The 25904-nt window shown below is 43.1% G+C and overlaps 1 protein-coding gene across 2 annotated transcripts in view; it reads right to left on the bottom strand.

The window, feature by feature from the left end:
* Positions 1–25904, bottom strand: part of Entrep1 (endosomal transmembrane epsin interactor 1) — a 66190-nt gene that overhangs the window by 19322 nt on the left and 20964 nt on the right. For both annotated transcript variants that reach the window (XM_052712954.1, XM_052712953.1), the window contains one exon: positions 2334–2444. In XM_052712954.1, coding sequence (XP_052568914.1) covers positions 2334–2444 — 111 coding nt within the window. The remainder of the gene's footprint in view (positions 1–2333; positions 2445–25904) is intronic.

The following is a 25904-nucleotide window of genomic DNA, read 5'->3' as shown; positions in this document are numbered from 1 at the left end:
CCGTGGGCTGTCTCACATTAAGTTGAACAGTACCAACCACAAGTCAACCTTCCTACAGATGACAACGGACTTCTATTCTGCTTCCTCCTCATGGGAACCAAACTAATTTCCACATGACTCAGGGTGGTTTCCATTTCTGGTCCTTGGTGCAAGCCTCCAGAGGCCAATATTTCAAAGTTCCCTCTGGTAGTACCTGGTGTCGTTTTCCAAAGGATCCCTTCCTCACTAGCCCATTCCTTCTGTAAGGTATTTAGTGAAGGAAGATGAAGGCCAGGGAGAGGGGTGTAACAAGGCTCAGTATCCCACCAGACAGCCAAGTACATGGGGGCTTCTGCTGTCTACAGTCTTTAGGGTGAGCCCAACAGACAGTAAGTTTGCCCAGATGAGTGCAAGCTAATCCCTTTAAACAGGGCTACCTGAAAGTTTAATCACTGCATGGTCATGAATGACAAGTACTGTTCCTGCTTGCCACAAGGAAGTCCTGAGGCTTTGTGCAATTGACAGTCAGCAACAGTGCATTTCGTGTTCCTGTTCCTTCCCCCGCCCTTGCCAACCGAACACCTACACCTTCACTTTTAATGCCCGCTCTGCTCAGTGTGACTAAAGATTTGTTCCCATTTCTCTTCAAATGCTTTAAGTCATCTCAAAAATACCTTTAAACCTTTCCCCAATTCCAAATGCTAAATTTCCCCCTTCGACCTCAAAGTCATTACTCATGGTCATGGTGTTTTATCACAGCAACAGAAACCCTAAAAAGTACCAGTCCCTTTCAGACTAATAAACTTCAGGTCTGACCGACCACTGCTGTGCCTCTCTTATGATACAGAACATAGACTTTCTATTTCACCTGAAGACGTTCACCTCACACCAACTGGTCAGCTATTGCTAATCACTATCATTTAAACAGAAAGCTTTAATGCTTGTTTTAAAATTTGTGAAGAATGTGAGAAAGAACAGCAGGTTTTTGTGAGTCCCTGGGGAGCTTTCCTGATTGGGAAGGTTATGGGGTTCACTACAAGGGCTGAGCCTCAGTTTTTCTCGTAATAAGTCAGCCTTATTGGCTTGTATCCTCTTAGTTTCTATAAGGTAGATTTCAATGGGACAAAATTCCAAGTAAATAAGATTTACTATAACCTATTCATAGTCCACCCCTGTTGCTTTGTACTAAATGAGACATTAATTACTTCTACCCCTTTTTCAAGGTTTAGATACCCAGAAATTCCACTTTGGAGTAACAAGCCCAAAAGAACTGACTGCAGAGCTTGGGAGAGACATTTGTGCACTCCTGGTCACATCAGCTTTATACACAATGGACAAAAGGCAGCAACAGAGATCCATCCACAGATGATGGACAAAGTGCATCATCGGTACGGCCAATGGAGAATTACTCAACCTTTAAGAGGAAGAGAATTCTGACACAGACTATACTATGCCTATACCCTGAGGACATCACCCATAGAAAGACAAAACTGTGTCATTCTATTTATATGAACTTCTTTGGAGTACCTGAATTAATAAAATAGAGAATGGGATATTGGCAGCTGGGGAGGGGATGCTGGAGATCCAGGAAGAGCTCTGGAGACTATTTTCACAGCAGTGTGAATGTACATGACACTACTGAACTGTACATATACAAAGGTTAAAATGGGTTTTTCATGAGCACTTCACCACAATTTATAAAAACTACCTATTTGGGTTGTTTTTGTTTGTTTGTTTCTCTGTTTGTTTTTGTTAGAGACAAGGTCTCTCTACACAGCCCTGGGTGTGTTGGAACTCACAGAGATCTGCCTGCTTCTGCCTCCTGAGTGCTGGGACTGAAGGCGTGTGCCTCAATGCTGACTCAATAAAACCTGTTTTAAGCCAGAAATTCTGTAAATTCACAACCTCTTGTCCACAAGGATGAGATCTACAAAGCTTTGAAAACCACAAGTTTTGATTACAGCCTCCTGTCCCAGACCCCACTGACATGCTACATTATAATAGATGGCCTAGGCCTCATATTTCTCTTCCAAAATCTCCAAAATCCTGATACACACTTGGCCTCCAAAGCTTTCAGATAAAGGATCTTTGACCTGGATTCTGGTAATATCCATCTTTGCTCTTTAGATGCACAGGCACATCGATTGTGGAGACCTGATCCATCTATCCTCTACCTAGCAGCTTCCAGGGTTATACTGGCCACTTGCTACTCTGGCCAAATGACCGACAACTGAGGAAGGTACTTAGCAGCAAGCTTCTCCTGGCTTGCTTTTCCCAGTCTGTGCATGTTGCACACCAGTGAGGCCGACAGTCCAGGCCCCGCCCCAAGTGTGGTGACGCTGCAGAATGCTTACCAGGTCACATCTGGGCACACTAGACACAAACTGTGCTCCTTGACAGCCTAAGATGAATCCTGCAAGATTTAAGAGGATGCAAACCACAGAGAGCAACACGAAAAGATTTACCTGCAACGAGATAGAAGGGGTGCTTAAAAAAGAGCGCGGCTAAACATGCAGATGGTTTTGTGTACAGATACATATTAAGTACATACATTTACGCCAGACATTACCTTTCAGACGGAAGCTTTAAGGAAAAAGTCAAAACGTTAAGAAACAAAGTGAAGTCATATTTTAATTTTTTGCATATTTTTAAGTGTTGTGCACTCTCCAGTCTTCACAACAATCTCAGGTCCTTATTTTCTTCCTCTTTGCAAATATTTTTTCCTTCTTGATCTTTTATCTGTATCTTACACTAGGCTCCAGCTATTTCCTCCTTGGGCCATTCAGGCTTTGCCTGAGTTTTGCCAAATCAGTAACTGTAGGAGGCAGATGGAGAGCCCCAGGGTCTAAGTTGACTACAGGAAGAATAAGAAGCTGAGTCATTAACACCCAGAAATCACAGTGTACAGATTAAAGTAAGTAGAGAGGCTCTTGCTTCAGTCCAAAACAGTTTAGGTTCTAAAGAATGTGCAAAAATCTTCCATGAACTTTTTTCTAAAGTTAAAAATAGTATCAAACAATTAAGGACTGACCAGAGTCAACCAAAAAGTCAGTATTTGCTTGGTACCAATTAGAGATTAAACGTGTCTTTCAACTTGAGAACTGATTACTAGGAAAAAATGAGACCTTATCAAAAACAAAAGCAAATATAAAACCTCAGAGTCAGTAATTATCAGTACTAAAGCCAGTCATCAATCTAGATAGCTGATAACATCAGAGATGTCTGGCAAACGGGTTTACCCATAAACTTTAATATACCAAAAACATCTTCCTTAACTACTGTTCTTATTTCAAGTCAGAGCGGCAAGATCCTCAGATGCTGTGGGATGGTCTGTATGGCAAATGTGTTGCTCTGATTGGTCAATAAATAAAACACTGATTGGCCAGTGGCTAGGCAGGAAGAATAGGCGGGACTAACAGAGGAGAAAAGAAAGAACAGGAAGACAGAAGGAGTCACTGCCAGCCGCCACCATGACAAGCAGAATGTGAAGATGCCGGTAAGCCACGAGCCACGTGGCAAGGTATAGATTTATGGAAATGGATTAATTTAAGCTATAAGAACAGTTAGCAAGAAGCCTGCCACGGCCATACAGTTTGTAAGCAATATAAGTCTCTGTGTTTACTTGGTTGGGTCTGAGCGGCTGTGGGACTGGCAGGTGAGAGAGATTTGTCCTGACTGTGGGCCAGGCAGGAAAACTCTAGCTACACTCAGACCTATTCTGTGAGTTAACAGTTAACATGATGCCACTTTCCCTGGAGGAGATGGGTTTCCTTCTTTCTCTGCAATGGAACTTGGCTTCTTTCCTTTTGCCGTTACTCTGCACAAATGCCATTGTCAAATTTTTGTGAAATCCCGTGGGACCTGCTGTTGTGACTGTCACAAGCTGGCGTCCCCACTGATGTGAGCAGCATGCAACACCTGCCCTTTGCACTGTATCGTTCATGCCAACGTTCACGGGGAAAGAAGGTTGCGGAACTGGCCACGGGCGGAGTGCAATCTTCCCACATAGCCAGTTGCTGTCTGCAGAGCTGTAATGTGTCTGCAGTCTTCAGACCCAGCAACACAACTAGTGTGACCACAGGGAAGATTTAAATTTGGCTCTGGAAGATTTCTTTTATTTCAAGATAAGCTACCTTCAGAAGAAAATGTGGTTATGGCCTGTATCCCCACCAGCATAATCACTAATATTTATCACTAAAAATTAACACCATTGCATAGAAAATGCATGAAGATCCATCACTCCCAACACTGGAGCCCAAAACTCAGCAGAGTCTTAAGCTCATCAAAAAACACAATAAAATCAACAAGTATATCACAGACTAGGAGAAAATACTCTCATGAACATAAAATATTTTACTTAAACATCTCTCTCTCTCTCTCTCTCTCTCTCTCTCTCTATATATATATATATATATATATATATATATATATATATATGTTTGTGTGTATATACAGGTGCATGTGTATATACATACATGTGTACACATGTAGATGGAAGCCAGAGGACAACCTTGGGTATTTTTCTTCAGGCACCACAGATCTTATTTTTAGGGTCTCTGGCTGGAGCTCACTGATTTGTCTAGCTTGACTGGCCAGTGCCCCTCAGGCATCTGCCTGTCTCTACCTCCCCAAAGCTGGAAGTACAGTACAACATCATGCCTCATTTTTTTACATAGGTTCTGGGGCTTGAACTTGGATCTCATGCTTACAGTGTGAGCCCTTTACTAGTTGAGTTATCTGTCCAGCTCCACCATAAATATTTTCATGATACATCTGCATGTAGAACATAGAATAACTACAATGTAGACAAAAGACCTAGGCAAACATTTTACACACACACACACACACACACACACACACACACACACACACACACACAGTGGCAGGGGGGATTAGAATGCAGAACAGCCAAGAAGTACATCAAAAGGTATTCAACATCATTAGTCATCATGAACGGAAAGTCATAATGAGACACCACTCCATACCATCATAAATGGTTAAGTTTTCAAAGCCAACAATGCCAAGTGTTGCTGAGGATGAGGAGCATTTAGACATTGTTATGTGAACAGAAAATAGTGCCATCACTATAGAATAGTCAGTTTCTCAAAAACTAAATAGAAATCTCCCATGTAGAAGTATCACAAATAATTCATGAAGATACTTCACCCTCCAGTCTCTACTCCATGAACTTGCACAGGATGACTTCCTCCCAAAAAATAGAGCATCCAAGAGGAAGACAAGTAATTCCCCATCAGAGAAACCAACAAACACTCCATCCACCAGGTGACATCGTTTCAGCAGCATGGGACCTCAACAAGATGGACTGGAAATAGTACTTTGCAACTGTGATCCTCCTCCTCTTCTTCCTTCTCCTCCTCCAAACCCATAATAGCCTCCATCAAATCCTGAGAACCACATCAGACAATCTCAGTCTTGCAAAAATACCCAATAAGCATCCCTCCAATCTGTCAATGTTGTCCCAGGGAACAAGGGAACCCTGAGAAGCTGCCTCAGCCAAGAGGAGCCTCAGCTGACCTAACAGTTATGTAATGAGGTCTCTTGGATGGGATCCCAGACAGAGGCAGACAGATGATTCACCTGGGAATCTGATGAGTAGGATCTTTAACTGACCATACAGTATCACTACTGATTCTAGCTTGTGACAAATATATCATTCTACAGTAAGATGCTAATAACAGGGCAAAGTCAGTTTAGAGTCCTCAGAGGACCTCTTCCAGAGGCAGCATTGAGTTCCAGGGAACTACTGGATTATGAGGGACACACAGGTCTCCCAGGTGGGCTCCTCTGGCTTTACCCTGTGATGGTGTGACCTCCAAGACCTGCATCTCCATCCTGACTTTCACTGATGTTGCACCACCACCAACAAACACTAGGAAACACATCAGCTGTCAATGACACATGTTAGTGTCACAGAAGCCACCCAGGAAGGGGAAATTTTTCTAATGTTTCTTATATTTTAATCATTCTTTCCTTAAAAATATCACTGCAGGTGATGTGAGTCTCTCTTTACAGAATTCTGAAATGTGGGGCCAGGATCCAGTGCAAATTTGCAAGACTCACTTTCCCTGTCTGTTAAATGGCTCTGTGTCCTTACCAATCTCAAGAAATTAATGTGTTATACAAATTTTCCTATCTTAAAGCCCTTTGAAAAATACTGTACACACACTTTTATTACTAAGAATAAAGGAAAGGAAAGCTAGGCACAGTGGCACAAGCCTTTAATCCCAGGACTTGGTGTGGTGATATTGTGTTCCCCAATATATTGTGTACCCTAATAAACTTATCTGGGGTCAGAGAACAGAACAGCCACTAGATAGACATAGAGGCCAGAAAATGGTGGCACACACACTTTTAATCCTAGCCTTCTGAAGGTAGAGATCCATCGATATCTGTGAGTTTAAAGCCACACTGAAAATAGCCAGGCATGGTGACATACACATTTAATCCCAGGAAGTGATGGCAGGAAGCAGAAAGGTATATAAGACGTGAGGACCAGGAACTAGAGCCTGGTTAAACTTTTAGCTTTTAGCAGCAGTTCAGTTGAGATCCTCTGAGGACTCAGAGGCTTCCAGTCTGAGGAAACAGGATCAGCTGAGGAGTTGTGGAGGTGAGGTTGGAAGTGACTCGTTCTGTCTCTCTGATCTTTCAGCATTTACCCCAATACCTGGCTCCAGGTTTGTTTTTATTAATAAGACCTTTTAAGATTCGTGCTACAACTTGGAAGGCAGAGCCAGTTTGATCTCTGTGAGTTCAAAGCCAGCCTACTCTATATAGTGAGGCTACATAGAGAGACCCTGTCTTGAAAAAAATAAATGAATACAAAGAATAAAGGAAATTCCTGCTTTGGAGGAGGCAGCGTGTTATAACAAAGTAAGTTTTACAAGAATGTCCCTGGGCCTGGCACCAGCTTTTCACTCTTTAGTCTGAGCTCCCCTTCCCACCCTCCCTGCCCTGTCCATCTGTGGGAACATGCTCTGAGGACCACATTAGGGGACTTCTTTGCCTTTGGGCTCTAGTTCAATTCAGTCATGGAGAAGTCATGACAGAGACCATGAGGAGAAAAGCGAGGGAGGCTGTGGTCATCCTGCTCCTTCTTTACATCTCCGACCAACTCAGCCCTCAGGGAGAGCCATGAGCCCTCTCTGAGGTCCTGCCCAGGATGTTGTCTTTCAGGTGCTGACCATAGCTCACCCCCTGCCACCCAGGTTGACAGAACAGGAACAGTATGCTCCTCCACAGCATGCCTGAGTTCTTGGAACAGTCCCTTTCTTGACCTCATGCCTTATTCTAATTCCGCCATGTGTCTTGTGCTGGGAGCCTGACACAACTTCTCTACAAAGTCTGCCTGTATTTAATCCAGGCTTTCTACTCTTTGAGCTCAGACCTTTGCCCTCAAATGAGTCTTCATCTGTCTAGTGCCACAAATTGAGCCCGTGAATTCACAGACACAGATTCCACTCTGAAGAATCAGGAAGTCAGGGTGGAAAGAGAAATGTCTGTCCACAACTTTCATCTTAGATGGTGAACTTTAGGGAGAGCCAAAATATCACATGAGATCCTTAAGAATAAGAAATGCAAGCCAAAATCCAGAGAGAGAGAGTCCTCCTAGGGGGAGCCTTTCATGTATGCTTACTAATGTGTGCTGTATTTTACGAATACTTATATCAAATGCTTTTACCCAAGAGGTATCATTGTTTTGATTTGGCCTTATAAATTCACCTCAACTCAGATCTCTTGCAATTGAGATGCCATTTTAATCCAGGTCTTAATTAAGTGCCCCCCCCCCCCCCCCCCCCCCCCCCCCCCCCCCCCGCCGCGCCAAAAAAAAAAGGATACTGGCGGAGCCTGAGGAGACCCAGAAGCATGGCCCTGGGTTTGCCTATTCCTTCTAGTTGAATGTTTTCCATAATCCCAACACATAGCATCATTAAATACTCATTCATGCCCACCATAGCTTGGTATTGTTGAGTGTCTCTAAATTTAATTCCAGAAATAGACAGACCTTTCCCTCCTGCCTAAGGAATTTTCCACTGATCTTACTTCCCTACTACTCCAAGCTCAAGAAGGACTTAAACTTCCTGTGTGTATCTAAATGATAACTAGCTCCAGGAACTACAGGAAGGCATCAGCTTAAAATGATTATGTTTTTAAAAGTGAATTTAGACATTTTATTTTCATTCTATGTGTTTGAGTGTTTGCTTGCATGTGTGTATGTTTACTATGTGTGTGCAGTGTTCACAGAGGCCAGAAGAGGGCATCAGATCTCCTGGAACTGAAGTTACAGCTGCCATGTTAGTAATGGGAAACCAACCCTGGTCCCCTGCAAAAGCAGCAAGTACTCTTAACTGCTAAGCTCTCTCTCTATGCCTCCCCCGAAACTAACTTTAACGTGGTGAGGTGAGGGTATTTTAGCATATTAGTTACTGAAAAAAACTAAAACAGCATTAAAGTGAAATCTTTAAATGCGGAAATTTAAAAGACAGAAAACAGGAAAATCACAAAGCTTTGGAAGGTAGAATTTACTCAGGGGTCCTAAGGAACTGGATTGTAACACCACCAACAGGGAAAGGATAAACATAACAAGATTTACTCATCAGAATGCCCAAATACTCAGAAATGGGCAGCTATCAGATCCCTTTGGAAATGAAAGAAAGTTTAAAATTAAAATGAATTGAGTCTATTGAGGAAGCCACTACAAACTAAAACAAGCATGGTGGAACATTAATTGGCCTTTAAACACAGCTATGACTCAGTAATTTCACAAAAAGTCTCCAATAGAGTCAAGCCCAGCAATGACCAGGAACAAGCCACTGATACATGTGACAATGTGGATGATCTCAGAAACATCCAAGTAAGTGAAAACATACATGCTTCCATATATGTAAAGTTCTAGAAAATGAAAAACTAAGGAAGAAAGGGAGAGAGGTAGGAAGTGAGGGGCAAAAAGAAAAATAGGTAGATAATTTTGTATATACCCCAGTAATCAATCAGCTAGCACTGATTAGGTAGTCAAGTATTTCCCATGATATCTGAAAAGTTCCATCACCACAAAAGAAACTCTAAGAAGTCCATTTGTACCTGTGAGCCTAAAACCAAGCCTGACATAAAGCATGTGCTCAGTAAAAATGATCACCTAGTTGACTGATTATTTCCCAAATGTTCCCATTGGTTACTGGTTTCCTTAACAGGAAAGCTAGTCAAAAGGGGAATACATGTGACTGAGACAAAAAGTATTTGAGAGGAGAACTGTTACAGTGTTCAGAAAAACCACAAAGCACCAAGAACAAGTCTGAGTCTGTGGCTTCCTTATGTAGATGCAGGTCCATTCCAAAGACAGGCATCCGATGAGTCAGAGGGTGGAAGAACTTCAAGGACCCAGTGTGGGATCGTCAGTTCAAGGACTTCTCCTTGTGACTATTTTCTTCACGTTTTTAAACCTAAAAGACAAGCTATTCAAGTTGTCCAAATGACATCAGTGACAGCCACATTACAGGAGACAGTAGGCAATGAGTGTTTACTGGTAACAGTGTGAGTCACCACTCCGGGAGTACTTTGTCTCCAGAATGCAACCTGAGCAAGGTCAAGCCTAGAGATTTAACAGCCAGCTACAGGAAAGGAGACAGAGGAACATGGCAAACCCACCATGAGATGTAGCATAACTCAAATAGACAAAAAATACAGTTTCTTCGTCAGATTAAAAACAAGAGAAAGAGAGGGTTATAGACCGCAGCAAATGTGCAGAAACTCCAGCCAGATGCAACACAAGGATGCTGTTTGGCTCCAGTTAAAATGAAGTAATTAAGAAAATGATACATGAGGCTGAGACTATATGTTTGGCAAACTCAATAAAGTATCTGTCTGTTATAAATATATCCTAAAGTGTTTAAAGATAAAACGAAACTGCTGGGCTTTACTCCAAAGCCATCCAGAGGCCAAGGAAAAGGGAAGTCATTAGCAGTCTCCATGACATCACTTTGGACAAGTGTTGGTTAATGTAGCTGGACTATACATGGGGACTTACTAGGTTTCTCTCCACTTGAAGTATCTTTGAAAGTTTCCATAACAAAAGAAGAGAATGAGGGACAAGAGAAAGTTGGCTCAGCAGGTAAAAGAGAGGGGCAAATGTAACCTGAGACCTGAGTTGGATTCCTAACCATGTAAAAAGCCAGATGTGGTGGTATAAACTACATATGTAATCTCTGTGTTCCTATGAGATGGGACACAGAGGCAGGAAAATCACCTAGAAAGCTCATGGGCAGCTAACCTGGAATAAAGCAATAGAAACAAGAGAGAGCCTCCTTCAACAAGGTGGAATGTGAGGATCTGTAGTAGGACAGGCCCATAGGGTCAAGGAAATTGGCTCAGACCAGTTGCCAACGCATGCACATAACTGCTCCTTATGAGCCAACCTGGAGTCTGCCTGAGGACCTAGCAACAGTCACTGTCAGAGTCCCTGATCAATGTCAGAGTTCCTGATCATGCCCAGCCAATGAGGGATGACCACACACACTGGGTGCTGGGATGAGGTTATATTAGGCCTTCCCTGTTACTGAATAAATGAGTTGGTTATTTGCCTTCAATGGACTCCCTGTGTCTGTGCCGTTGATGCCACGCCTTCTCACCCCCTCCCCCAAGGGAGCCCTTAGGATCCATCAACAAGGATCAACTCCAGAAGGCTGCTCTCTGACCTCCACATGTGCACCACGGAGGGTGCAAAAAACTCATGGAGTGCACATGCATACAGACATGCAGACTTTTTCAAAAGGAGTTACTTTTTAGAATAAATGTATACAATCTCTCTTTTTAATTATTTTAGAAGTATGTACTTTTTATTATCTTATATGTATGAGTATGTTGCCTAGATGTGAGTATGTAGCATGTGCTTGCCTGCTGCCCTCGGGACTCAGAATAGGAGATGCCCTGGAACTAGAGCTACAGACACCATGTGGTTCTGGGACTAGAACCTAGATCCTCTGCAAGAGCAACAAGTATTTCAGCTCTCTAGCCCCCAAATAATATCATCTTGGCACAGCCATATCTGAATGGAATGGCAGAAGTCATAAAGTCAGCACAGCTACTTGACAAAGATCTAGCAAAGCTGAGCCTCATGAGGGCTGCCATGCCACCTTTGGTTTTCATCTCCACCTGTTAACATACTTTGGGGCACTTTTAATATTTGTACAATTTGGGGATATTGGATTGATGGAAAATTTCTTTCTTTTTTTTTTTGTTTGTTTTTCGAGACAGGGTTTCTCTGTGTAGCTTTTTGTGCCTTTCCTGGAACTCACTCTGTAGCCCAGGTCTGCCTCTGCCTCCTGAGTGCTGGGATTAAAGGCGTGCACCACCACCGCCCGGCTATGGAAATTTTCTTATGAATCATTTATGCCTTCTCCCAGGAATGCTGCTTCTAAGCTTCCCTAGGGCAGTCCTGGACATACTATTCCCCCCACCCTTGGGGAGATATTCTTATCTACTTGAAGATCTTCCTTACACCTAGGAGGTTGTGACAAATAAAGAGGTCTCTTCATGAGGCTATGAGGCATCCTTGAAACAAAGTAAACTCAAAAAGGTCAACAATATTCGGTGGGCTAGAGGAGTTGGCCACAGTTCGGATTACAAGCCTCTTCCCACTGTACACTCAGACAATTACGTGGCATAAAACTCTGCCCTACACAGAGACATAATGATGAGCAAAGTATGGAGTGGAAAGATGATAAAAGTATGAGGTGTCAGGACCTCCCTCTCTTAGAAGTTAGCTCATGTAGAGCCACTATAATGCCATATGACCAAGGAACAATAGAATGCCAGGATTAGACATGTAGACAAATTCTATAAAGATGTAAATGTAAACACTGTATTATGCCAGGATTTGATAATAACTGCAGCAGCTTTATTCTGAGGATTTTTCCTGGGCCCTCTGACCACTAAGAGTTAATAATACACTGCTTGAGGCATGGCAAAATGCCCAGGGTGGTTGAAGATTTTTGTTTTGGTCTAGTGTCCTTGAAGCAACCAAAACAACCAGCCTGAGAACAGGCTGTCATATGTCTCTGGAGTCTCAAAAATTGGAATATGGGGTTAATGAGTAAGAATGATAACTCTGTTTATTAATGATGTCAAAACTTGAGGGAAAATGATTGGAAATGATAACTCTGTTCTGTCATAGTTTATTAATGATGACTGAAAGATGAGCAAAAGGAAGTGAAACATATGTCCAAAAACCAAAACTGAAATGATCTATGTTTTGGAACATCATGAATGTATCCCTGCTTACTAAATTCTGTATAAATAAAGAAACAATGTGGCTACTAGTCAGTCAGGCTGCAAGATTCTCCCAACCACCATGGCCTGGCTCACTTCCTTCCCTGCTGTCTCCTTATACCCTCTGCAGGACCCATCCATGTCGGGGATGGCTCCCGGCATCATCTTTTATTGACTGTCTACAGTCCAAGGCTCTGCTTATTCTGAGCCAACAGTGAGACAGAATAGTATGGCTGCAGAAGCATGTGACAGAGGCTACTCATGTCACAGCATATAAGAGCCAAGAGAAAAGGGATGGTACAAGACACGTCCTCTAAAGACAACCCCCCACCCCCATGACTCACTTCTAAAGTTTCCAGAACCTCTCCTCACTAAGGAGTCAAACCCCCAGGCACAAGCCATTTTAAGAAGTACCTCATGTCCAGATCATATTACCCATAACAGCCCAAAGTAGAAAAGTCCATGAATCAATGAAGAAGTAAAATATATTATAACCATACAGTGGAATATTATTCAGCAATAAAAAGGAAAAAGTACTGACACCTGTTATAACAAGCAGATAAACCTTCAAAATGTTATGCTAAAAAGTTGCCAAGTTGGGCTGGAAAGATGGCTCAGAGGTTAAGAGCACTGCCTATTCTTCCAGAGGTCCTGAGTTCAATTCCCAGCAACCACATGGTGGCTCACAACCATCTATAATGAGATCTGGTGCCCTCTTCTGGTGTGCATGCATGCAGATAGAACACTGTATACATAAATAAATAAATCTTTAAAAAAAAAAAGTTGCCAAGTGGACGCGGACAGTCAAAACCAATCTTGTATGATGTGATTATATTGACCTGAAATATCCATAGTAAGCAAATCTAGAGACAGAGAGAGGATTAGTGGTTCCACGGGACTGAAGGTACAGCAGGGGAATGGGAAGAGACTTCTAAAAGGCCCAGAGTCTCCTTACGGGGCTAACAGCAACTGATGGCAATGACATTTGCTCATGCCTGCACAAACCACTTGTGTCCTTCAGACAAGGAAAAATTTCTGTATGTCAACTATAGCATAGTAAATCCACACTTACGAAAAAGAATAAGGAGCAGGTACACAATATCTGAGGTGAGCTGTTTTGTTTTATTCACACAAGAAAGCAAAGGGTCACGAGGAACATCTAGGGAAACAGAACGCTATATGCATCCAAGCTGTGGTGGTTTGAATGAGAAATGTCCCCCACAAGCTCGGGTATTTGAACACGTCGTCCCTGTTTGGTGGTGGTGTTTACGGAGATGGTAGAATCTTTGGGAGGTGCAGCCTTGTTGGGGGAAGCATCTCCCTTGGAGTGGGCTTTGGGAGTGCATAGGCTGAGCACACTTCCAGTTCACCCTTCATGTTTGTGGTTAAAGATGTGCTCCCTCAGCGGCTTGGCACTGCTGCCATGCCGCCCTGCCATGATGGACTCTTCTCCTTCCGGAACTGTAAGCCAACAGAAACTCTGGTCCTTAAGCGGCCTTTGGTCGTGGTGTTTTAACAGAGCCAAAGAAAAGTGACGAATAGAAAAGTCATGGTCCAAAACAGAAGCCAATGAAAATATGACATCTACTGAGTAAAGAACAGACAAGAATATGAATGTGTGTTTGGCTCGGCTGCTGCAAACGCTACTCCCCTGAGTGACCTGAGTTTGCAGCTCCTGCTCTCTGCCCGTCATGCTCCTGGTCACAGGAAACAATGCGCACAAGCAGGACTTGAGAGAAACAGGTCACCTGTTCTTTTCCAGTGTTGGTGGAGGCTGCTCTGTGGGCTTTCCCGCCTCTCATCTGTTTAAATGAAAGTCAAGGCCAGGCCCTTGACTTTTCTCCCAATGTAAGATGAAAAATGTACTCTGATCGCTTCAAGCCATAATTAAAATTCAGTCCTTAACATGCCCATGTTTGTGTCTCAGTGAAGGCTCGCAGTTTCACTTGAATTTTGGCTTTTCTCCTCGGCACTAGGCTCATTACTGTGAGAAGTAAGCACGGCTGCACGGGAAGGGCCAGCAGCAACTGCCATGTCCTACTTCCTAAGTTCTGTGTCTGCTTCCCAGTCTGCTGTGACTGCTAATGTCTCACGATTAATCACATAACGATCATCACCCATCTTAGCATGGCTGGGACTCTCCACCCACGAAGCCCCCATTGGCTCCTGAGACACCTATTGCTGAGCCACAGTCCCTGTCTTGGCATCCGAAGTACAAGTCCAGCCTCTTTCTCCTGTGATCTCCCCACTCCTCCAAGGCCCTCACTCCAGGCCAACACTCTCCTGCAGGTCCATCCAGCCAGCTACAAGCATTTTGCTAGAGCCTGAGCTGTGAATACACAGCTGTTTACCAACTGAGGCCATAGGGCATTGCAACCAGCCTTTTTAGGCACAACGCTGGCATAGTCAAACACCAAGGGACCACCTGCTGCAGCCTCCCTTCACTCTCTGACCCCATTCCCAGGGGAATAAGCAGATCCTGGTAGAACATCTTGCTTTCTCCCTCCCGGGAACCCACTCAGGCCTCTCTTCTCCTAGCCCATTCCCATTTCTAAGTGTCAGCTCCCAATGCATAGAAACACATTTTATTTGGAACCCTTAGCAGCCACACCTACCAGGATCCCAGAAGAATTTTCCACTAGGCATCACACAGCCACCACACTCTTCTAAGAACCAGAAAGGGCAACAGAAACCAAGGAAGCAAACACCCACCCAACAAAGACAGGACTAGATATCAGCACCTAGAATTACAATTTCCCCAGACCCAGACACCTAGATGTCAGTGTGAAAGCATAACCAATAATAGCCAGGACAGTATGTCTCCAGAAAAGCCTGGTAACTCTACCACAGCAGGCCCTGAGTATCGCAACTTAGCTGAATCACAAGAAAAAACTTTAAAACGGCCTTTATGAATATGATACAGTTCCTTAAGGATGAAACGAATAAGTGCCAAAAGGAAATCTATGAAAATATAAATGAACAGTGAAAGGAAATGAATAAAACAGCTCAAGACCAGAAAGGGAAAGAAAAAAAAACCACATGATGATCTCATTAGATGTAGAGAAGACTTTTGACAAAAATCCAACACCCCTTCATGATAAAGGTTTTAGAGAGATCAGAGACACAAGGAACTTACCTAAATATAATAAGAGCAACACACAGCAAGCCGACAGCCGACATCAAATTAAATAGAGAGAAACTCAAAGCAATTCCACTAAAATCAGGGACAAGACAAGGTTGTCCACTCTCTCCATATCTACTTAATATGGTTCTTGAAGTCTTAGCTAGAACAATAAGACAACTGAAAGAGATGGGGGATACAAATTGGAAAGAAGAAATCAAAGTATCTTTATTTGCAGATGATATGATAGTATGCATAAGAGACCCTAAAAGTTCTACCAGGAAACTCCTATAGATGACAAATATTTTCAGTAAAGTAGCTGGATACAAAATTAACTCAAAAAAAAAAATCCCACAAGTAGCCCTCCTATATACAAATGACAAATGGTCTGAGAACGAAATCAGGAAAACAACAACTTTAATAAAAGCCTCAAATAATATGAAATATCTTGGGGAAACTCTAAACAAACAAGTAAAAGATCTGCATGATAAAAACTATAAGACACTGAAGAAGATATCAAAAGATAGAAAGATCTCCCATGCTCATAGATCAGTGGGATTAAGGCAGTAAAAATGGTCATCCTACCAAAAGCAATCTACAGATTCAATGCAATCCCCATCAAAATTCCAACACAATCCTTCACAGATCTTGAAAGGACAATCTTTAGATTCATATGGAAACACACACACACACACACACAAAAAAAAAAAAAACAGGATAGCTTAAAAAAATCCTAAATAATAAAAGAACTGCTGGAGGTACCACCATCCCTGATTTCAAGTTGTACTACAGAGCTATAGTAATAAAAAAAAAAAGCATGGTATTGGCACAAAAACAGAGACATTGATTACTGGAATTGAATTGAAGGTCCAGACATAAATCCACACACCTATGGACACCTGATTTTTTATTAAAAAAAAAAGCCAAAAATACACACTGGAAAAAAACCATCTTCAATAAATGGTGCTAGTCAAACTGGACAGCTGCATGTAGAAGAATCCAAATAGATCCACACTTCCCAATCTATACAAAATTCAACTCCAGATGGATCAAAGTCCTCAACATAAAACCAAACACACTGAATCTGATAGAAGAGAAAGTGAGGAATAGCCTTGAACTGATTGACACAGGCAAAGACTTTCTGAACTGAACACCATTGGCACAGGCACTAAGATCAACAATTCATAACTAGGACCTCATAAAACCAAAAAGCAAGCCAGGTGGTGGTGGTGCATGCCTTTAATCCCAGTACTTGGGAGGCAGATGTAGGCAGAGATCTATGAGTTCGAGGCCAGCTTGGTCTACTGTTGTGGATATCACTCTGTATAAATAAAATTCTGATTGGCCAGTAGTCATGCAGGAAATATTGGTGGGACAAGCAGAGAAGAGAATTCTGAGAACAGGAAGGCTGAGGCAGGGAGACACTGCCAGTCGCCGCCATGAGTACCAACATGTAAGATACTGGTAAGCCACAAGCCATGTGGCAAGGTACAGATTTATAGAAATGGGTTAATTTAAGATGTAAGAACTAGATAGCTAGAAGCCTGAGTCATTAAGCCAAGCAGTTTAAATAATATAAGCGTCTGTATGTTTATTTTATAAGTGGGCTATGGGACTGCCGGGGATGGCGGGACCCGGAGAGAAAAACTCTAGCTATAGTCTACAGAGCAGTTCCAGGACAGCCAGGGCTGCGGAGAGAAATCCTGTCTTTAAAAACTAACAGACATGGGAAAGGACACCATCAGTGGGACAAAGTGGCAGACTACAGAATTTTTACCAGCTACACATCCAATAAAGGGCTAATATCCAAAATACATACAGAACTCCAAAAACTAGATATCAAAAAAAAAGCAATATAAAAATAGGGGAAAACCAGGGATAGTGACACTGCCGGAAGTTCTTTTATTGTACAGGATTGTTTTAGCTGTCCCAGGTTTTTTGTTTTTCCATATGAAGTTGAGTATTGTTCTTTCAAGGTCTATAAAGAATTGTGTTGGGATTTTAACACAATGAGGATACATTGAATCTGTAGATTGTTTTTGGTAGGATGGCCATTTTTACTATGCTAATCCTACTGATCCATGAGCATGTGAGATCTTTCCAGCTTCTGATATCTTATTTATGGCTATTGTGAAGGATATTGTTTTCCTGATTTCTTTCTCGGCCTGTTTTTATCGTTTATGCATAAGAGGGCTACTGGGTTGGTTGGTTTGTTTTTGAGTTAATCTTGTATCCAGCCACCTCGCTGAAGGTGTTTATCAGCTGTAAGAGTTCCCTGGTAGAATTTTTGGGGACACTTATGTATACTGTCATATCATCTGCAAATAGTGAAAGTTTGACTTCTTCTTTTCCAATTTATATTCCCTTGATCTCCTTTTGTTGTCTTATTGTTCTAGCTAAGACTTCAAGTACTGTATTGAATAGATATGGGGAGAGTGAAGAGCCTTGTCTTGTTCCTGATTTCAGTGGAATTGCTTTGAGTTTCTCTCCATTTAATTTGATGTTGGCTGCTGGTTTGCTGTATATTGCTTTTATTATATTTAGGTATGTTCCTTGTATGTCTGATCTCTCTAAAACCTTTATCATGAAGGAGTGTTGGATTTTGTCAAAGGCTTTTTCAGCATCTAATGAGATGATCATATGGTTATTTTCTTTCAGTTTGTTTATATGGCGGATTACATTGACAGATTTTTGTATGTTGAACTATCCCTGCATCTCTGGGATGAAGCCTACTTGATCATGTTGGATGATCTTTTTGATGTGTTCTTGGATTCCTTGATTTGGTTTTGAATATTTTATTAAGTATTGTTGCATCAATGTTCATGAGGGAAATTGGTCTGTAATTCTCTTTCTTTGTTGAGTTTTTGTGTGGTTTGGGTATCAGAGTGACTGTGGCCTCATAAAAAGAATTTGGCAATGTTCCTCCTATTTCTATTTTGTGGAACAATTTGAGAAATATTGGTATTAGCTCTTCTTTGAAAGTCTGGTAGAATTCTGTGCTGAAATCATCTGGCCCTGGGCTATTTTTGGTTGGAAGACTTTTAATGACTGCTTCTTGTAACACACATTGCTAAACAGTCTTATTAATAAAAAAAAAAAAAAACCCAGAGCCAGATATTGGGATGAAAGCTGAAAGATCAGAGAGACAGAACAAGCCACAGCCAACCTCACCTGGCCAACTCCTCAGCTGGTCTTGTTTCCTCAGACTGGAAGCCTACGAGTCCTCACCCTAACAGATCTCAGCTGAACTGCTTTAGCCACCAGCTTACCTCGATGAGATCCTCGGTCTAAAGACAGCGAGTTCCTGTTTCCCCAGCCTTACATACCCTTTTCTGCCCTGACATATTACTTCCTGCTCCCCTACAGTTTTTCCTGCCTATGGGAAGTGTGGCGGGAGTGGGGAGGATAAGTAAGGGGAGCAGGAAGATTGTGGGAGTACCAGCCAATGACTGGTCCAGCATCAAACCCATATCACAAGAATGAGCCCACCCCACCAACACTGCCTGGAGCGCCAGGACCCAGAGGCTGGATGGCCCAGAGACCTAAGATAAAATTAAACACAATTAGAAAAAAAAAATGTCAGAGTAATGATGCTTAATGATATTCTGCTATACTCATGGATTGGTGACTTCCCCAATTATCTAGAGAGAGGCTTCATCCAGCAACTGATGGAAACAGATGCAGAGACCCACAGTCAAACATTAGACTGAGCTCAGGAAATCCTGCTGAAGAGAGGGAGGAAGGATTGTACAAGCCAGGACAGGTCAAGAACATCACAAAGGAACTCACAGAAATAACTAACCTGGGCTCATAAGAGCTCACAGAGTCTGGTCAGACAGCCAGGGAGCCTGCATGGGACCAGCCTAGGCCCTCCACATATGTGTGACAGTTGTATAGCTTGGCCTACTTATGGGACTCCTAGTGGTGGGAGCAGGGCTGTCCATTAATGCTTTGACTGGCTTCCAGGAACCTATTCCTCATACAGGGTTGCCTTGCCCAACCTTAAAACAATGGCAGGAGATTAGTCCTACCTTAACTTTATATGCCATGCTTTGTTGAAATCCACAGGAGGCTTGCCCTTTTCTGAACAGAAACAGAGGAGGAGTGGATTGGGGGAAGGGAATGAGAGGAGAGAAGGGAGGGGAAACTGAGGTCAGCATATAAAATAAATGAATAAATTTAATTAATAAAAAAATGGGGTAAAGATCTTCACAGAATTCTCGAAGAGGAAACTCTAATGGCTGAGAAACACTTAAAGAAGTGTTCAATATCCTTAGCCATTTCAGAAATGGAAATCAAAACTACTTTGAAATGTCATCCTTCACCTGTCAGAATGGCTAAGATCAGTTTTAAAAAGTGACAGGTCATGCTGGCAAGGATGTGGAGTAAGGGGAACCCTCATCCTTTGCAGGTGGGAGTGCAAACTTGTACAGCCACTATGGAAATCAGTGGGGCAGTTCCTCAGGAAGATGAGAATCAATCTACCTCGGGCATACACCTGAAGGACACTTCATCCTACCACAGAGACACTTGCTCAACCATGTTCACTGCTGCTCTACTCATAAAAGCCAGAAACTGGAAACAACTTAGATGTCTCTCAGCGGAAAAACGGATAAAGAAAATGTGGTACATTTACACAATGAAGTATTTATTACTCAACCATTAAAAAAAATTGCAAGTAAATGGATATAACTAGAAAAATAATATCCTGAGTGAAGTGTCTCAGACCCAGAAAGACAAATATGGCATGTATTCACTTTATATGTACATATTAGCTGCTAAGTCAATGACAACCAAGCTATAATCTGTATAACCAACCACACAGGTTAGGAATAGAGTAAGGGACTAGTGGGGACAGATAGACCTTGTTAGGAAAAGGAACTAGAATAGATAGTTATGGATGGATTGTGGGGGGTGGCTGTAACAGGAGCATCAAGTGGGGAAGAGGAGAGGAAAGGAGGATGGGGAGGGAATAGAGGGAGAGACAGCTAAAATTAAGGGCATTTGAGGGGTAGCATGGAAACACCTACTAATATGGTATAAGATTCCCAAAATATATACATATATATAAAGGTGATCTAACTGAAATGGCCAGATAATGAGGGAGACAGAGCCCCAACTGGCCATCTCTTGTCGCCAAATGAAGCTTCCAGTACTGGGATTGGTTACATCTAATTGAGTTGTTGGCCAAAGGGGTTCCATGGAAACCCTCAAACAACCCGAGCTGTTGCCAAGACTATAAGTTGCACCCCACAAACTGACAGCAAGGCCCCATGGCTGAAGACAACATCTACACAAACTTATTGACCATGGGAAAGTCAAGCTGGTGACTACATAGGCCCTTCGCCCCATGTTCTAGTGTTTTCTGTACAAGAAAGTACTCTGCAAACTGCCAAAAGAAAAATGTAAACACCAAACTAGTTATAAACATTTGGATCTCAAATGGTGTCCCGCCTCCAAGATATGCTAGTACAATGGTGGTACAAAGCTTGTATAAAGAACCAACATCTAATTTGACTTAGGGTTCTACAAGATAGAATCCATACCCCACACTGCTTGGGCAACCAACAACTTAAGACTAGATATTCCAGGGACCTAAGATAAAACCAAATATTACTGTTCTAAACAAATGGGGGAATAAATAGCAATAAAATGACTCCTAATGACATTCTGCTATACTCATAAATCAATGCCTTGTGCAGCCATCAAAAAAATAGTAATAAAATTATTCTTAGTGACATTCTGTTATCCTCATAGCCTTGCTCAGCCATCATCAGAGAAGCTTCCTCTTATAATAAATGCAAAAAAAAATACAGAGACCCAGAGACATTATGCAGAGAGTGAGAGACCTAGGAACACTCAGCCCTAAAGGAGATGTTGCCATCAATCCCTCCTCTCAGGGGTCAGGGAACCCCACAGAAGAGGAGGCAGAAAGAATGTAAGAGCCAGAGGGGATGGAGGACACCAAGGAAACATGGCCTGCTAAATCAACATGAACCAAGCTCATAGGAACTCACAGAGACTGAGGCCGTGTGCACAGGTCTGCACCAGGTCCTCTGTGTATATATTATGGCTTCCAGTTTTGTCTTTTTATGGGATTCTGAGTGTGTCAATGAGGGGATCTCTGATTTTTTGGGCCTTTCCTTGGGATCTTTTCCTTATGCTTATTTTGTCCAATTTTGATGTGCTTGTTTTTGTTTTATTTTATCATTATCCCTTAGGAACCTGTTTGTTTTCTGATGAGAGACAGAAAAGGAGTGGATCTGGATGGGAAGAGAGGTGGGGAGGAACTGGGAGGAGTAGAGGGAGGGGAAACCATAATCAGGATATATTACGTGAGAAAAAAGATCTATTTCAATAACGGGACAGGAAAAAGAAAACAGAAAAAGCAGGGGCCTGGAGGCAGAGCGGAAACAGAGGCCAGGAGGAACCTTGCCCCTGGCTTGCCCCCTGGCTTCTCACTTTCAGTTATCTTTCTTACACCATCCTGGAACAACTGTGTCACTGCCCACGCTTGGCTGGACCCTCCTATATCAATCATTCATCAAGAAAATCCCTCCCCTGACTTGCCTACAGGCCAGTTTGAGGCATTTCCTCAGATGAGATTCCCTCTGCCCAAACGACCCTAGCTTCTGTCAAGTTGGTACCACCCACATTTAGACTGTGTCCTCCCCCCGGAATTAATCCTCTGAAACACTCTCACTGACACCCAAAGGTATACCTCAGTCTTCTAGGTGATTCTAAGCCCAGTTAAGTTGACAGTGAAGAGTAAATAGTGCATCCCCTGTTTAAAAGGCATTTTGTCACAGGAGTGGGTTTGAAACACAGACCAATAAAATATTTACAGACAGGGATAGATGACAAGTATATGGGAGTTAGTCTCAGAGAGGTAGTCTATCATGCCCAGAATTTCACAACTAATTGGGGGACCCAGTACAGACCTGGATCCTCCAATAGCGTGAGGAATACCCACTAATGCACACAACCCTTTCTCATCACTAAAGGGCCCTAACAGCCCCCACCCTGGGCATCTTCATGGTGCAACGTCTTGCCATGACCACCCCAGAGCTCTTACACTGCTTATCCAGCATATCCCACCTAAGCCAGGCACCCACAATGATACAGTCCAGTATCAGCACACCCCCAGGAACAGAGTTACCATAAATGCCCAGTATTTTTAAAAAGATCTACATTTGAACTTTAATATATATAATAAAGTTAATATTAAATTCATGAGGGAAAAAAAAAACACTGTCATGTACAGCCAGAGTTCTTAATTATGTTCTTAACAAGAGAAACTAATTCAGCTTCCTAAGTAGAGAAGACATTTCTTACAAGGCTATCAGGTAGCTCACAAAATCCACAGGAACCTGAGAGGGAGCCAAGGATACTGAGTGCTGGGACCTCTATCAAGGTCACACATGAAAACCAGGCCCCTTGGCACCAGCCCTGGCACTCCTGCTGCCCTCCACGCCCCCATGGATTCTAAAGTGCTCTGGATGCTCCACAGGAAACCCCAGCATGCATTCATTCCAAAGGGTGGTAGGAGCACATCCTCACCCACTGGTGCCAATGCTCAGAAGGGAAAGCGTGTAGCCTTGGAGCCTCCACTGCTGGAGGAGATGGTCCTGCTTCTCACAGGACTCACTAATGTGGAGGCACCAAGTCTAGGATGCTGAAGATGCTGAGCAGCCAAGGACTAAACGAAGTATAACTCTGTGCGGCCTCCTCTCGCAGTGTCTCCAGCATAATTCAGAAAGTAAGTCTTCCTTGTTCCGTTCCCAATCTACTCCAGTTTCCTGAAAATCTTGTCAGAAAATGTCCATGCAAATGCAAGCATTTAAACTGATTCCCCAAGTGGTTAATACTGTCAACTTGATAAGACCTAGAATCCCCTAGGAGACTGTGAGGCATCCTCTAGACTAAGTTTATTGAGATGGGAAGACCTCAACTAAAGGTAGGTGGCCCTTCCGATGGCTGCTTCCATCAGCAGACAAAGGGCACCAGCTGCCTCAAGTTCCTGCCGTCATCACTTCCCCAACATAATAAACTGTACCTTGGAAATGTGAACCAAATAAACCCATCCCTCCTTACGCTTCACTTGTCAGAGCGGCACAGTGGGGTGGGTCATTTGTTCTAGAAGGGGAAGAAGCCCCACAGGACGGCACCCTCCATACTGTGTGAAACTCCTCACAGATCAATGAAAGACCTATGTTAAGATGTCCTCCAACCAGAGTTGTTTCTCTTCTTGCCCCAAGTCACTCAGAAGCTGCAGTAGTTTCCTCAAAGTCATTTCGGAACTTAATAATGATAGTCCAGGGGACCCTAGAAAGCCAGGACAAAGGACTGGAAGGAGCCTTCCTTTCATGCTCTTCAGCACCGATGGTGTGGTGCTACACACACACACACACACACACACACACACACACACACACACACACACACACTCTGGCTGGCCGAGTTACACTTGAAGGACAGTCAGGAATTCATATCCAGGACCATCAGGCAGCTCTTATCAGAAAAGCCAAACTCCGGAAGCCTACCTACATTTTATCTTCCAACAACATTAGGTGTCTTTGCTAAACCAGAAAGGCAAATGGGGAAATGAGGTGGCTAGTGAAATCATCAGCTCATTTAATTAATATGAAAGATGTTACAAGCGGTTCTGGGTAGAATAAAAGCCCACAGAAGTTTCTGTCCCTGAGTCAGCCAGCTGCTGTTTCAGACACTCCATCACTGAGCTACATCTCAATCCCTGCCCCTGAGCTGACCAGTTCCAGGTTGGGCTATCCATTTCTGACAATATTTTGAACATTACTAAAAACAACAAAAATAAAAATTTAGCTGCTTTCTCTGGGTAATACTCATTCCTCACAAGCAAGACTGTGAACCAATTATCCACAAATGTACCATGGCTTAGAGCCGACATGCCAAGTTCTACATCTGGACCCTTCTCTGGCCGACTAGCCCACAGCTCTTCTGACACATCCAGTTTCTGGACAATCCCAGACCTTGGCTTGGAAAACCCATCTTCCAATAGGCCAGCCAGAGCCCTAGCTAGAACCGTAAAACTATCCACCTGTTCCCTCGTCCTTTCTGGGACCTGCTGTCAAGGAAGCACTTCTCCTTCTGAAGTAGATTGAAGGGACAAAGCTTTACGTGTGTGATCGATGGGCTCTCAGAGACTCAACCACAGTGTTCGAGACAAGTGGCTGTAGCAACACTGCTCTGCTCCCTGTCCCATGCAGCCGGCATAAAATCTTAGCTCTGTGTGTTTTAAACTTCAGAAGGTGTGTGACTATTTTTTGGTCTGATAGCTAATGGACATGAGTATTTATAGCAGAATTTGATGGAGGCCTCCTTCTCACTGGCTTAACAAAGAGGTTACCTCTAAGCTCCAGTGATGACCTGGTGCTATCAAACCCTGCCTGATCACTGGAACGCAGCCACACTGGCTTAGGTCACTCTGCAAAGCAGGCCACTGCCTGGACCTAGATTCCACCCAGAGAGTGACTGCAGGGCTCTTTATTTCTGAGGACCCAGGATCTTCCCCACGCACAGTTTTCAGGGGTGATCAGAGAAGAAAATCAAAGCTCTGTTGCCATCGCGCCTGAACCCAGGTGCCCTGACCAAGCCTAAGTGTGTATGCAGTAACGCAGCAAAGCAAGAGGCCAGATCTTCTTGGAGGCTTCCTCAATGATGATTTTTTTAAATATATAATAGGCTTGCCCTGCATTCCATTTACCATTTCAGTTTCAATATGCATTTATACCTTTTCTTCCTTATAATCCTAAGGGACAGTTGCATTCCCATTGGACAAATGAGAGGGCTGAGTCCGCCATTTCCTGGGCCACTAACTCATTGAAAATGACAGGTCTGAGAGGCAAAAGTGCACCTTGTGCTGTCTGTGTTACTGTGGTCTGGCTCTTCAAGGTAGAAGGATCAAATGCCCACAGCTGTTGTCAGTCCCGGACTCACAAGGAATTGTACAGGCCACAGTAAGAAAGCACCTTTTTACATTTAGATTTCATGCCCCAAAGAAGCCACTGTCAGCCCCAGGGAGAGGCCCACCATTTTGCTAACCCAGGAGGTTGTGAAACAGGATAATGGGAAGAACATCCAAGTAGGACCAGAACATGGAGGTTCTTTCTAATAATGTATCCTCTGACTAGGAAGTGGACAAGCCAGTCATCCATGAGCTACCACTTCCTTTTCTATGAACCAAAGTGACATAACTATCACGAGAATCTGTATGCTAGAGAACCTGGTAAATTCTCTTTTTTTAACTTATTCTTCTCTCATATATTACATCCTGACCAGTTTCCCCTCCCAGCCCCTTCCCCCTCATCCTCTCTCCCCCAGATCCACTCCTCCTCCGGTTCCCTTCAGAAAAGAGCAGGCCTCCAGGGATATCAACCAAACATGGTACAATAAGTTACAATAAGACTAGTACATACCCTCATATCAAGGCTGGACGAGGCAACCCAAAGGCAACCCAAGAGCAGGAAAAAGAGTCAGAGAC

This window comes from Peromyscus californicus, unplaced genomic scaffold (genome assembly GCF_007827085.1).
Source record: "Peromyscus californicus insignis strain IS unplaced genomic scaffold, ASM782708v3 Scaffold_4__1_contigs__length_199733344, whole genome shotgun sequence".
Taxonomy (NCBI): Eukaryota; Metazoa; Chordata; class Mammalia; order Rodentia; family Cricetidae; genus Peromyscus; species Peromyscus californicus.
Note: the sequence above shows the minus strand (reverse complement) of the source record. Positions and strands in the feature narration are given on the sequence as shown.